The sequence below is a fragment of the Triticum aestivum genome, chromosome 7B (genome assembly GCF_018294505.1).
Source record: "Triticum aestivum cultivar Chinese Spring chromosome 7B, IWGSC CS RefSeq v2.1, whole genome shotgun sequence".
In the NCBI taxonomy this organism is placed as follows: Eukaryota; Viridiplantae; Streptophyta; class Magnoliopsida; order Poales; family Poaceae; genus Triticum; species Triticum aestivum.
In genome coordinates, this window is record NC_057813.1 from 512,814,363 (window position 1) to 512,829,998 (window position 15,636).

The 15,636-nt window shown below is 40.0% G+C and overlaps 1 protein-coding gene and 1 long non-coding RNA gene across 2 annotated transcripts; one reads left to right on the plus strand and one right to left on the minus strand.

Annotated features, from left to right (window-relative positions):
- The first annotated feature begins 7,918 nt into the window (after window positions 1-7,918).
- Window positions 7,919-12,560, plus strand: LOC123160141 (uncharacterized). The gene is made up of 3 exons (XR_006480013.1): window positions 7,919-11,193; window positions 12,226-12,397; window positions 12,487-12,560. It is a non-coding gene; the product is annotated as an uncharacterized lncRNA (long non-coding RNA).
- Window positions 12,561-12,876: 316 nt separating this feature from the next.
- LOC123157531 (ethylene-responsive transcription factor WIN1) lies at window positions 12,877-14,414 on the minus strand. Its single transcript, XM_044575821.1, has 2 exons — window positions 14,009-14,414; window positions 12,877-13,795 (listed from the first exon to the last, which is right to left on the minus strand). The coding sequence occupies exons 1-2, from the start codon at window positions 14,089-14,091 to the stop codon at window positions 13,201-13,203; spliced, it is 678 nt and encodes a 225-aa protein (XP_044431756.1). The 5' UTR covers window positions 14,092-14,414; the 3' UTR covers window positions 12,877-13,200.
- Window positions 14,415-15,636: the final 1,222 nt, after the last annotated feature.

Sequence of the window (15,636 nt, forward strand, 5' to 3'; positions counted from 1 at the left end):
CTCCCACAAAGAAAATGACCAGAGCCCTCCAATTGGCGGTTCTATTCCGCGTGTAGGTCGCTGTATAGCCAGCTAGCGCGTACCCCCCACTCGTCTATCTACTGTATGGGCTGGCCCAATCTAGTTTATTTTCCACCAGGTTTTGGGAAGGTTCTCCCTGAACCGTTTTTATACTACTAGCAAATATGCTCGTGCGTTGCAACAGCAGAAAAACAATCAGATAGATTATGCAGATGTGGTAGAGATAAAAAAAAGTCTGAATCAAATGCCACGATGAGATAACGATTTTCAATATGTCATTTCACAAACTATGTTTGAGTGATGTCATGATGAGAATCGATTTTAAAAAAGTCATTTAAAAAACTGAAAAATGTGATGATCTCATCACGACTTGATTTCCTAAGGCGCCACAATATTTTTTTTGCTGAGCAAACTACATTGATGGACCCCTGCCTGAGCTAGACTGATGCATGATATGTCTCGCCTTGACTTAGCATAGTGGTGTTTTCCATAACCAGTATAACTATGGTACCAGACTACCGGTGTATGGAGGCAAAATAAACATTTAATCATTTCATATAGATTACGAAAACTAACCCATAGGAAGTCGTGTCAATTCTTTTGGGGCTCGGCGCTGTACAGAACACTGAAATCTTTTTTACCCGACACGCGAGGGACTAAATAAAATCATAAAACGACTTCGAAAGATCCCCTAATAAAACGCCTACCTAAGTGATGGTTCATTTTGTTCGTTACTTACGAATCGGTATTAATTTTATGAACATTTTTTTATATTTCATGGAGATTGTTTTCAAATTCCCAAATATCTTTTGAATACACGATCATATTTTAAAAATCATGAATATTTTCTATTTCATGATTTTTTTTGAAATCATGATTTTTTATAATATGCGAACAGTTTTTTGAAATCACGAACATTTTATGATTTCCCAATTGCTTTTTCAATTCACAACATTTTATGATTTATCTATTTTTTTTTCATTGCTCGCAACTTTTTAGAATTTAATTTTTTTGGAAATGCTGGATTAATTTGTAGAAGGAAAAAAAGGGCATCACGACCGGCCCATTACAGCGTGCAGGGCCTGCTATATATAAGAGAAAAGGGGAGAAAAAGGCTAAAGATCCCCTAATAAAACGCCTACCTAAGCGATGGTTCATTTTGTTCGTTATGTATGAATCGGTATTAATTTTATGAACATTTTTTAAAATTTCATGGACATTGTTTTCAAATCCCCCAATATGTTTCGAATACAGGATCATATTTTAAAAATCACGAATATTTTATATTTCATGATTTTTTTGAAATACTGATTTTTTATAATATGCGAACAGTTTTTTGAAATCACAAACATTTTATGATTTCCCAGATGTTTTTTGAATTCACAACATTTTATGATTTATCTATATTTTGTTTTCATTGCTTGCAACTTTTTAGAATTTAAATTTTTTTTGGAAATGCTGGATTAATTTAAAGAAGGAAAAAAAAGGCATCACGACACAACCGGCCCATTACAGCGTGTAGGGCCTGCTATATACTCCTATAAGAGAAAAGGGAGAAAAAGGGATATCGACCAGGGTTCGATCCCTTGTCTCCCGCGTGGAAGGCTATGGCATTTGCTCCATAGGCAACCTTGAAATAAAATCGAATCATTTTTCATCATTTACATGTGGCATAGTTTGTACTTTATAGGCAACTCCGAGGGCAATTTTCGTGACGTACCGTCAGAAGCAATAGGTGTTTTTTCTTCTGAATTTTCTTTCTACTTTCCTCCTTTTTTTCATTTTCTGTTTTTTAATTTCTTTTTTATTTAATTTTACTTTTCTAAATTTTTTTTATTTAATTTATATATTTAATATTTTATTTTGCAAACATATTCAAAATTCATGAATATTTTTGGAAATCATGAAAAAATTTCTGAATTCGCAAATAATTTTATAAAATAGCAAACATTTTCAAATTTGCAAACATTTTCAACAATTTTGTGAACATTTCTCTGAACATGATTTTTTTACAATTTCTTGAACATTTTCCTGAATCAGTAGAACATTCCCTGAATTTTGTGCTTTTTTTGAATTTCAATAAAATAATTTGTTTTGTTTTTGGAAATGCATGAACATTTCTTGAATTCGTGAATTTTTTTTGATTCAATCAACTTTTATTGAATTTTAGGGAACATTTTTTAAAGTTCAAAAATACATTTTTATACCTTTCGAACATTTTTTATATATTCACGAACATTTTTACAAAGTAAGGAACATTCTTTGTTCTTTCGAATATTTTTTAGTATGTGATTTTTCTAAAAAAATCATGAATAATTTTGGAATCCCAAACATTTCATGACTTTCTGAACTTTTTCTAAAATCATGAACATTTTCTTAAATTCATGTACATTTTATGTTTTTTCTCAAACATTTTTTTTCTAAAGTTTGCTACTCCCGCTGCTCCATATTACTTGTCTTAGATTTGTGTATATACGGATGTATCTAGACATATTTTAGTGTTAAAATACATCCGTATCAAGACAAATCTAAGACAGGTAATATGGATTGGAGGGAGTATTGTTTAAATTGGTTTTGTAAGATAATAAAGAACATCAAAATAAAAGTTAGATGATGTGTTAATAAAATAAGAATTAAGTTGGTATAGCGAGTGTAGAAAATAGGTGGTAGGATCTGCGAAATTGTCCTAGGCAATTGATAGCAAGATCGGTAATTATTATTGCAATTTAATATGAGGAACAAGCATGAGCTAACATACTTTCGATACTTGAATTGATTTTTTTTCTGGTTTAAACTTCAAAAATTGTCGCGTGGGAGAGATTCGAGCACACGATCTCCACCTTGATTCCAAAGTGCACTAACCAACCAAACAGACAACAAGTTGTGATATTGTTCTTTCTATTTCTCTTTTATACACTTTATGCACCCGTTTTATTTCTTTCTCCATTGTGGATTTTTCTGGTTCGACTTTTTTTGGTTTTCTCTTTTCTTTTTCCGTTTCTTTACTTTCATCTTTTTCCCCTTTTTATTTTCTATTTTATTTTTTCAAAATGCAGAAACTTTTTCAAAATCAATTAACCTTTTTAAATTTGATGATTTTTTTGAAATTTCAATTAGCTTTTTCAAATTGGGTGAACTTTTTTCCAACTCCGATGAACCTTTTCAAAATCGGTGAACTTTTTTCAAGTTTGGTGAACTCTTTTGAAATTCGGTGAAACTTTTTCGAAAATTGTTGAATATTTTTTAGTTTGATTATTATTTTTCAAAATTGATGAAGCTTTTTTCAAAATTGATGAAAAAAGCTCACAAATTTTTTAAAAAAAAGTTCATCAATTTTGTAAAAAGTTAACAAATTTGAATAAAAGTTAATCAATTGTGAAAAGAGTTCATCAATTTTAAAAAAAATCAACTAATTTTAAAAAGTTGATCAACTTAGGAAAAAAATCACGAATTTGAAAAAAAGTGCATAAAGAAAACAAAAAAGAAGAAACGGATTTTGGGAAAAACTCACAAATTTTAAAAAAAAGTTAATCAATTTTGTAAAAAGTTAACGAATTTGAATAAAAGTTAATCAATTGTGAAAAGAGTTCATTGATTTTGAAAAAATTCAACTAATTTTAAAAAGTTGATCAACTTAGGAAAAAAGTTCACGTATTTGAAAAAAATGCATAAAGAAAATATTAAAAAAGGAACAGAAAATGATAAGAAAAAAAAGAACAAATTGAACTGAAGAATGAATCAAATAAGAATGCAAAGTATCTTCGTAGTTGCGGGGCGATGTCCTGATGGTTAGAGCAGAACCTGCATAACAAAGGGATAGTGGGTTCGAACCCTCGTGCCAGCACCTTTTTACGTTTATGAAACCAGGGAAAAAAAGAAAATTGGTCGGCCCAACTTGGAGGTCTTTATGCGCCCATTTGCAAAATGCATGGTAACGGACGCCTGAAGTAGGGGGGATTAACGAGCATCTTGTGCTCGTGCTTGTTAAGGCTCGACTCATTAAGCTTATTAAGATTAACCAGCGGAAAAACCTGCTCGGCTTGGTTCATTTGAAGCTCGTTAAGGTTGCGAGCACTTGTTAATAGATCCTAATGTGTTACGGTCTACAGGATGAGTGTGTAGATGTGGTTTTTAAGAAGGACGATGGTGACTACAAGAGGAATGCACTAGTTTGTTACCTCCTATATAGATTAGATTGAATAGATGGGTTGAGGTGCTACAAAAAAAATTGTCATATAAAATGAAAATATGTGTTGTGTTGTTACTAATGAGTTTAACAAGCTAACTCGCTCGTTCATTAAACTCATTAAGCTTAATGAGTTGAAATCGATAATTGACTATGTTCATTAAGAAGCGAGTCACGAGCTTAACGAGCCGAACTATCAACTGAGCTATGAGCTTTTGGTCCACCCCTAGCCTGAAGCGCCAAAAAGATATGCCGGAGGTCTCCTCTCCTCCAAAGGTACGCGTTGGTTAGAAGAAGGACAAGAATATAAACGGGAAAAGGCCCTCATCCCCAAATCACATATCGATAGCCCATATAAACCATAACACACATTTACACAGCCCAACTGAACAATGAACACTCCCAAACACGAGCCCACGAGGATTCGATCTCTCTTGCCTCGCCGCGTCGGTCTCGGCTAGTCGGCTCGCATCCCCTCCACGTCTTGGCGCCTCTCAATGTGCAGCGCCGCTCACCTCACCGGCGACGCGAATCCCTCGCCCGTGCCCGTACACGAATCCCGGCGCGTCCAATTGGTCTCCGTTCCGCTCCGCCGTGCTGCGAGGTATACTGAAAGTTTCCTCTCCTAATCGACTCTCGTTTTTCCGGACGAAGGGAAATGGATGGTGGGCGAGGCGGGGCCGTGGGGGCGTAACGCGCGACTACCTTGAGCCGAGATGACTGCTCTGGGTGCGCACGAACGCCGAAACGCGGGCCCGTTTCCGCGGGACTCGAACGGGGGAGACGGGGAGTGGCCAGGCGAGGCGAGGGCGAATTCTGAGGAGATGCCCCCGGAATTTTGGTAGGATTTTAGGTTTCGCGGTGTAGATTATGTAGTAGTTAGGACCTCCTTGTTGATTGTATCCACGTGGCCATGTGGAAGCGTAGCTTGAGTGCAAATCTGACTATTGCCTTTTGGTTAATCGTATGTTGTTGGTTTGCTGCTTTTGGGAGGTTAAGGTTTCTGGACATAATTTCTGAATGCTTGTTGTTTCGAGCTAGTAGTAGTTATTTACAATGCCTCTGAAGTTTGAATTCAGATGAATGTCAGACAAGAGCATGGATTCTTGTTAATAACTCTGCATGTTAGTTTAACAATTGTACTACACTATTCTAGTCTAATTTGCGATGAAATTTTATCTGTTTTTAACCATGAGAATGTCCATACTGAACAAATATGCATAGAGATATCCCTGGAAAATGTATCAAACTGATTATCTGTTATTATCCCAGTTTTACTCTAGTATCTATCCTCTGGCATTGCAAGTTCATTTTATACTTGCGAAGTAATCCTGAATATGCACTATGCAGGTGCTTTACCTGTCTCATGCATCTGATTCAGCCGAATCTGGATGACAATTTGCTAGTTCTGTGACTTCTTGCCATGGTATGTTTAGCAGGGAAGAGTCCTTCCTAAAGAGCACAATTGTGTTGTATGTGGGTGACATGGCAAGCACACATGTGGCCAAATAATGGAAGCTTTTGACTCTGTTAATGCTAGGTATCTGCAAAGAAACAGTTATGTTCCCAGTTGGCAAAATCCTTAGTTGTTCAAATGTGCAGTTGTGGCACTTATGGACTAGCAAGGACCATTTGCAGTTGCTCCTGTTGGTGGAAGAGCAAGCAATAGTGCTTCAAAAGGATCTACCTTTTAAAACTTCTCTATGGCGATCCTTTGCCCCAGAAATGCAGAAATTGAGATGTGTGATAGTTGGTACCACTATCTATAGTAGGCTGGTTGATCCTACAATGTTGAACCTTATAATCTTCTGCACCCTTGTTTGGATGATTTAGATTGTTTAAAGTCAATGACATTTAGGTATTTAGGCCATGTAACTCTTCCGAGCACTTCCACAAGGCCTAATTGCGTCATTTTAACCAGGTTGTGATGTCTCTGCATTCAGCAGCAGTTTGTTTGATCAGGAAGACTAAAACTCTGGTGACAGTAATATATGTACCAGATGGAAACAAAGTAAGCTGTACAAAGGATTTGAACAGCTGAACAAGTAGTCTAGTCGCCTAGAATTTTCATTACAGGAGAAATGTCTGCCACTGTTTCTAACAAGTTTATGGACAGAGTATGAATCATGGATTTTGAGATTATGCCAAGTTATATTTAGTTAACCTGAAAAATTCCACCAAGCAGTATCTTGAATGGAGGACGTGGTTGTGTTAATTTCTTTGTGATTGAGGATGACCGCAAGCTTTTTAGTGGGTCTGTTCATTCTCTGAAGCCTGCCGGAGTGCAGTGGCGACTCTTCGTCTCTTTGACATGCACTCTATAGCATAAATTCATATGACAAATGTAAATTATCTGCCCAACAATATATGAGTCAAATACAAAGGTATGATTTGCAGTTTTCCTTTATCTTATTGTAGTTGTTCAAGTTTTTGATTTGTGAAAGTAATTGTTAGAATCTGTTTGTAGTTAATGAGTTACATCACAGCTTTAGAACATTTGATTCTGTACTTGTGTGGCTAGCTCTAGCACAGGCAACTATGATTGATGTCTTACCATATATAGGAGTGACTCTATACTCTCCCAGCAGAAAGCTGGACAGATCTTGGTAGCTAAAAATTTAGTGCAAATCAGCCATTCAACTCATTTTGGTTTTAGGATATTTGCTGTTTCCTTTCAAGAAGCATGGAGTCACTTTGCTCCCTTATTATACGATCCCCCTTAGCATATGTTACTCTTACGGTGACTTCTTTTGCTGTAGTTTCGGTCGCTTCTAGCCTAGATACTTCAGGAATTTTCTTGGTTGTCAATCTGCTCTGTGTTTTCACTCGGGAATGCAATGATTAACCCGTTTGCCATATTCTACTTAGGCCTCCTGCTCCTCCATATTGAATTATAGGGTAAAATTTCTGACCTGGTTGCTCTGGATATATCTAGTATCAAACAATCAAGGTGTCCGGTATAGGTTGATTATGTCGGGTAATATGTGCTCTTTCTGAACTTCTTTTGTATAGAGAAGTTATACCTCTATTGTATTGATTGTACTTGGTTGGGAATTAAGTTACGCTCTGGCCATTTCTTAAATGAGACTATGAGAGGGGAATTTTATAATATGTGGGTTACTCGTTTGTCATCTTTTGAAAGCAAATGGACATACATACAACATGACCTCAGTCCTATTGTTGCTTTGAAGGTTGCTTTTGCACAATGTAGGTCTGGCACATTTATGCTCTTGAAACTGTTCGCCTGGGTTCTTGTGCTCTAAGTGTCATCACCTGCCTATAACTTTAGACTATCATACTCTGGTTAAAAAATTTCTTGACTATCATAAGGTCCATGCATTCAGGTCTGTTAGTCTAGGTTTAGCTTAAGGATATTATTCTGAGAAATAGAAGATCTGTACAACTATTTAGGCTGCAAATAATAAGTGAGACCGAACATCATTCAAGTATAAAAGAGTTGAATGATGAAATTGAAATCGCGGTTGTTGAAATAAAGAGTTTATGCATGTACCAAGACCAACACCATGACTTCGCATTTTTCAAACAAACAAATTATTGCACTTCACAATATTGATGGCAGACTTGAATCAAATACAATTGTGCCATGCATATTTTTTTAAATAGTACTCCCTCCGTCCCAGAATAAGTGTCTCAACTTTGTACTAACTTTAGTACAAAGTTGTACTAAGGTTGAGACACTTATTTTGGGATGGAGGGAGTATCAGGTTTGATCTATGTCCTATTGCCCTATGAATGTTGTTGGGCCAGAAGTTCGAACTAGTTCACTTGGCCTTTCTGGACTGTTTTTTTCAAAAAAAAAAAATGCTGGTAATGTGCAATAAGTAGACACTAACCAGTAGGACCAGACAAACCACTATATATCAATTCATTCTTCAAAGGTATACGTGTCAGCGGGAGCTGTCAAAAAGCTAGTTTATTTTAGTGAAATAACGTTTTTACAAAATTACAGGTTTATTTTCAAATCTATAAAGAACTAAAGGGTTAAGCAGCAATTTAGCATAGAGTAGCCTTCCATACCTATTCTGTAGCTTGGTCAACAGCGATGCTAGATGTTCGTCTGCATTTTTATTACCATGTCGGGCCATCGCTATCAACACTGAATTCTCAAAACATCCTAGAAAACATTTACTACTTCCTTGAGAAGTTTACCCCTTAATTCTGTACTTCTTCAAACTCGAAAAAAGAAACTCTGTACTTCTGCAAGATTAATGAGTAAATCTTCAGTTTTTCGATGTTTTGACCGCCGCCTGTAGTCTTGGAAATTTTTCTCTAGTATTATACAATGGTCGAAATTGGGGGTCTTTTCTGCATGCATACCACGGTTACACTGTGACATATACTAAAATGCTTTTCTGAAAGTCTTAGTGTAATGTATGTGTAAGCTGAAATAAAGGTATGCATTATTTATTTTGTTCCATGGAAAGAATTGTTGAAATAAACCCAAGATAATGATTCATCAAGCATATTATAACCATTCTGAATGGCTATGAGCCTTTGATAGTGTCAAGATCTAACAAATAGCTAGGACCACCAGCAGTACTAAGCACTCCTAAGAGGGGTAGGGGTCTGATCATAGCTAAGCAGTTATACTTACCAACGCTTTGCAATGGGTGGTTGGCTGATCTACAGCTAGCTGCTTGCAGAAATGCTGGTCAGACCTGATTCTTTTAGAGTGATGTTTTAGAGAATGTGCAAGAGCTTTTCACATCTTATCATGAAGAAGTGTGCCAGACGTGATTTATCTTTGATAAAAGAAGTATCGATACCGATAAACCCAGAGTGTGCGTACACACTAACTGCAGGCCAAAGCATTCCAATATTTACTGAGCAGGTTCATTTCCTGTGTGCATTATGAATTAGCTGTGTCCGCACATACCATGTTTCGTTGGCATCTTCCTAAACATGGTAAATAGGCGGTTCTCTCATGTTGGGTCTCTTTTACACTATAGCTTTGCATAGTATAGCAATTTACTTGCTGGATATTTCAGCAGTCCAATGTATTTGGAACTCGGAATAGTTATAGAAGTATGGTGGTATACTTTTGATTTGAACCATCTGGTAATCTTTGATTCAATTTTTACAGGTCACAATACAATGACAAAATCTAGACTCTCGGCCCTAATCAGCCCTAATTTCTTTACTTCTTAATTGCAAATTTATGGTTCACTATTTGATGCATGGTTAATACTCCATTTTTTTCTTTCGGGTGTTTTTTCGGAGAAAGAAGTTTAGGCAAACTTATTTTTCAAATGATGTTGTCTCATATCTGAGTATATATTGCATAGTCTTCGCAAAAAGGTATACATTACAGTGGAGACCATGCATTGCAAGTGTGCGGTTGCTGATATACCAATTACCAAGTCTTATGACCCTAACCCTACAAGTTTCTATACCAATAATACTACAAGTTAGGTGAGATGCTTTCCGTTTGAACTATTTGTTAATCCTTAATTCAGTTTATAAATCACAATCCAGTGGTTGTTGGCAAAAATTAGACTCTCAACCCTAATCACTTCTATATTAATTGGCACATGATTAGTCTTTGATATAGTCTTTTGTTACAACTTAGGGGCTATTTGGCAATCCACTGCTCCCTGAAATTCAAGGATCTGCAGAGCACCTGTTCCCCCGCTCCATACTTTTTACCTTCAGCTCCGCCAGCTCCGGGAGCGAGAGCGTGGAGTCGGAGGGATGCCGAACAGGCCTTTAGTGTGAACTTATCCCTTGAGTGGTTTATGGGAGAAATAATTTCAGTGAGCTTCTATTTTAAATACTTTTTTCTTTGTATGTGTGAACTGCCTTAAAAATACTTATCATATCTGTCCTACTTATGGTCGTCAGTTCACTCTTCTCCCAATCTTCCTCCAAACTCTGACAGGGCAGGATCATGCAAACCTTCACGGTCCTCCTGAATTCTCCCCTCGTGCCGTCTCCCACCACTAATTACATTCGGACCAACTTTCAAACAAGTTCTTGTTCTTGGGTAATACTCCCTCCGTCCCAAAATAAGTGTCTCAACTTTGTACTAATCTTAATATAAAGTTGTACTAACCTTAAGACAATTATTTTGGGACGGAGGGAGTACCATACTCCACCTTGTTTCATGTGGTTCGTGGCGTAGCACAGGCACCTTGCTGGTAAGCAGTAGAATATAGTGGAAATGTACACTTAAAATTGATCCTTCACTTTTACAAGCTAAGGAATGCATGACGTCCTTTGTCTAACAGTTTACGTTTGCAGCCTCCTCTTTATCCAAAGGTTGAAACACAGCAGCTTTCCATTTTTCTACTCATTGGCATTGCCTGGGTAATACTCCTGCTATCTTTACCATCCACTTGACAATGTCATTAATCAATTAGTTGGCATGTACATGCACCATAATTTGGGCCATTTTAGGTGGATCTGGGGGATAACAGTGTCAACATCGCTGGGTAACTTAATGCTATATGCCTTACAAATGTTGAATGTTGATTAGGATGGCATCGCCAGATTGATTCCAATGAGTGTAGCAAAGGGCAAAGTTAATGTTGGGGGACCAGTACACCTACACTACTGGACATATTGAATGCATGCTTTTGCAACATGGGAGGTCCTTCACCAGCTACTGTGGCACCACAAGATGTCAAGGCGGGACTAGTATGATTTTTTCAGAAAATATAGCAGCAGCAGCAGTGTCACTACCCTAAATCATTGGAGCATCATATATCTAACAATTTGTTCTGCAGGACATATTAGGAGCACTAATTGTCATAATATTTCAGCTTTGCTGTGCGGAGCCCATTTATTATGTTTTGATGGATGTAGACCTGAAGTGGTGATCACCTTTTTCTGATAACAAGGACATGACGAGAAAGGCAAACTGATTTGTTTGTATCTAAGCATCCCAACTCAGTAGGGATCTCGCTATATTGGCATCGCTTTTGCTTCTGGCCACCACCATTGGATTTCACCAAGGTCTTAATCAGGTACCATTTCATCATTTTGTGTACCACTGCACTACTACTAAATGTGTAGTGCCACTGTCTTAGACCTCATACTAGTGTACTCCCTCCGTCCTTAAAAGAGTGTACTTCCAAGTTTGTTGGAAAGTTAAACTTTTTTTATGTTTGACCGTATTTATACAATAATAGACCAACATCTATGCCATCAAATTAGTAGCATTAGATTCATGATAAAATATTTTTTCGTCATATATCTATTTGGTTTCACAAGCATTGACATATTTTTGCACAAACTCGATCAAACTTTGAGATAGATTGACCCTCCAACAAAGTTGGAAGTACACTCTTTCAAAGACGGAGGGAGTATGCATCAATGGCAGGCAGCTAGTATATATCCTCATGCTGTTACTATTATTCTTATTTTTTCTGACATGATTGTACTTTATGGCTGACCAACTAACTGACCGGGCCCTTCTGCATTGACTGCGTGCTTTACCAACCTATAGAGCCAACCGTGTGGAGCTGATTTGCACTTCATTGTGACTATATGTGTGTTGTGAAATTAAGAATGGGAAATAATATGGGGACCATGGATCTTTATCACCCATTTTAGTGCTTCCTTTTCTTTTCCCATTTAACATTTCATACATGATTGTTATCTTATCCTGCAAACACTGTTGCTTGCTAGCTCGTGCTGCATTGGCGTCGCAGCACAAAACACAATTGTTTGAAGGTGACAATGCATATATATGGATGAAAACCTAGCATTTATAATTCTGTATGCATGTGGTTTTGTGCACCATCTTGGTTTAGTTGATGCCTTGTGGTCATCTGTTGGTCCACATAGCCTGGTGCAGTAGTGTGTATGGTCTATGTACTAGTCATAGTCTAACATGGTTACTGATTATTGATCATCTCCCAACTGGACCTATTTTAATACCGAGAAATGTGGATCTGATATTCTTTCAAATTCGATGCACTAACACATGGTAATGTTAATGCACTGACGTATTTGAGTTCGCCTCTAGCTAGCTGACGGATGATGTTTCCATGCAGCAATTTTCTTAGAGCATCTGATGATTCGTGACTGATCCCTTGTATTACAAGAGGGTTACACACGGGAACATCTAGGAATTGCATGGAGAGTCTCATGCGCAGGAGTAATTGATTGACAGATGTTTTCGGTAAATCGTATTCTTCGTCTCGTTTGGGCTTACCAAATGATTTCGTAAGTTCACTTCTCAATTAAATTCTCATTGACGCTCTTCGGCTAACTACGTTCTTTGAGGTCACTGATGGAGTTGAGATGATGTACAGGAAAACTCGAGGTGCATGCTCTCTCGTATCTTCGGTGATTACTCCTTCCGGCTATACGAAGTACTAACATACCGCATACATGTTCAAAATTTTGTGCTTGCATTCATATGATGGTTCATACACAATTTTTGGAACCTTGTTCTTAATTAGGGTTACGACTACGGGACTAGAATGAACAGTGCTTACAGACAACTGTCTTGTCAAACCAAGAATGTGCAAATATCATCTCACCATATTCGTGATATCCTTTTGATGAAGAGGGACGCTTAAATTCACCCGACTGAAAACAACACTTCATCGGTATAGTCTAACAAAGGAAATTAAATGCACAAGTGTACTGCATTACAAGGTGTTTATTCCATTTATTAGAAAGCGATATCATCACTGATATACACGTAATCATATAGTATTATATAGTCTGATGATGTTGATACATAGTGTGACTATCATGACGGTGACGGCATATACATAGTTCCATACAAGTAAGCCTTTGATTAATTTATAAATACACGGGGCTTCACACACGTACGTACACACGGTAGTAATTAATCGTTTCCTAAGCTTGATTTTACGTAGTGCGTAATGGGGAGATGCTCAGCTGGTACCTACGATGTGGAGCAGTGATCTTAACTGCTTGTGCGCCAACCACCCTACCAGATCCTTGATCTGGGATGGTGACCTGATCACACTTTCTTAACCGTGCAATATTTTTCTTCAGATGACGAGGCTGCCTTCTTCACCGTGCAGCAGCCCATGTGACGGCGAGGCCGGGCTGCTCCTGCTCAGCAGCTCCTCGATCATCTGCAGCGCGATCCTCTCCTCGTCCTCCATTGTCTCCGGCGGCGAGCCCGTTGTGGACGTGGACGTCGACGAGGAAGGAGTCGCCGACACCGTGCTGTCACTGGGCGTTGGTGCCGCAACCGCCGCCGGCTCCTTGTTGAGCTCGACGGTCATGACCCAGCTGGAGTCGGCGCGGGCTCCCGCGCGCTTCTGCCAGACGCCAATGTGGGACTTCTCGGTGTCTAGGCGGAGGCAGGTGAGGGACGGGGATGGTGTCTTACAGCACTTGCGGAGCTTGGCGCTGAGGATCTGTGACAGGCTGCTGGCGCCGGCCGCGCCGGAGGACGACGAGCCGACACCACGGCCGTCCCGTGCCGCTGCCGGGGCGACGATGATCTCCCCGTTGGCGCTCCTTGGCACTGGGAAGTTGGTCTTGGCGTTGCGCCCGCTCATCAGGATGGCAGCCTCGTCATACGCCCGCGCCGCCTCCTCCGCCGTCTCAAAGGTGCCCAGCCACACCCTCCTCTTCCTGCGAACCACACACATATACATGCATGCATTTGGAACCACATCAAGAGAAAATCGACGAAAGCAACCTTAAAGTACGTAGCAATTCAAACCAGAATCAATGTATCTATCTCTCAGGACACTGTGGGATAGCTACACGAGTAGGCCGGACCGCCGGAGAGTAGGAGTAGAGCAGCTACTGAGAGAGAGCTAGGGGTGAGGCACTGAGGCTTACAGGAGAGGGTGCCTAATCTCGGAGACCCAGGAGCCCCAGTGGCGCTGCCTGACGCCGCGAAACTTCTTCTTGGACTGTACCATGTTTCTCTGCAGAATGCAGAGCGGAGATTCTCTGGCAGGGAAGAGGACGGGCAGAGGGAAGGGAATGATCAGCAGGCAGTGTGGCAGTGCGAGTGAGTGAGTGAGTGTGAGCCCGGCCTCCTCCACGGAAGAGTGGCGGAGCAGTGTAGTGTGGGGAGGAGCGAAGGCCCTGCTGCTCCCAGTGAATATAAGCTACTGCCCCTCGGACCCCCTGTACTTGCAGAGCGTTAAATGTGGTTAGATAGAAAGATGGATAGGCCGATGCGTATACGCGTACGCTTGCATATATACATACATGATACGTAGGGCTACATTGCATATTGCGGGTGGGCGTGTGTGTGTGAAAGAGGGGGAGAGGGTAGGAGTAGTGAAGAATGGATTTGGGGGTGGCCAGTGGCGGTAACTTCAAGTGTGAGTGTGTGTGCCTTGCGTTGCACGTATCTGTTAACGGTTGGGCTGCTTCCATGCATGCCCGTCCTTGTTCACTTGTACTGCTACTGCGCTAGGACATTGGAGTACTGTCATGTGTGCACCACTGTAAGGAGAGCTTCTGAACAGGTTTCGTGTGACCATGCAGTACACGCACCGAGTCTACCCCTCGTCTTGCTAGGACAAAGTTACTTCCAGGAGTACAACTTAGTTTCAGGTTGAAACTCACCACTCCCTATGGAAGTTGTGACATTAGTGACTACTGTATCTGAATACATATGTAGTGGTGCCTAAAGGGCAGGCAATTCAGCTAGCAATTGCCTACTACTGTAAGTCATTTTAGAGATTGGAGGGAGGTTGGAGCCGTGGGGTCAGAAGCTGTAACAGCATGCGTGTAGCAAGTGATAAAGCTCAGCCCAGCGCAGCCAGAGGGAAAGACAAAGATCAAAGGAGAGAGAGTAAGAAAAGTCTCTCCGGCGAGAGCAAAGGGGGAAGGGAAGAGGGGGCCCCCCGTTACGCTGCTGGGGTGGGTTGTCGGTGAACTGTGGCCGAGTGGCAACATAACCACTCCCTCCCCGCTGCCTGCCAGTACGTAACCCCGGTAATTAACTCCCCCACCTACACGCTTGGCGACCTCATTTATGGCGTGGGAGACCTCATTTGCAAGAGACGAGCCGGAGCCATGGATCCAACCCGCCCCTCGCTCTTGTTGCTCCCTGCTCAGTGCTACCCCTATATACTCCAGCTGGTTGTCATTTGTTTCCAAGGGTTACCCCTATAAATTCCTTGTGTGCATGGATCAAACGACAAACATAAGGTCTTTTTTTTTGAACATGGGCCAAACTGCATTATCATTTTTTATAGTAGTATCACATAATATCTCACCATACTATGAAATTAATTGATTATCAAGGCTGATTTCTGACACTCAAGCTAGTGGAGTAGTACTACAGGTATACATTTCCGAAGGGAGAAGACGAGTGGAGGACAGTACCGCTCCTACTCCACAACAATAAAGCATGCGTGAATGCCGATACGACGTGCCCATGATGGACGTGGTAACTCATCAGGCAGGCAGTCAAGTGCGACTATATCCAGGACTGAGCAAATCTATGC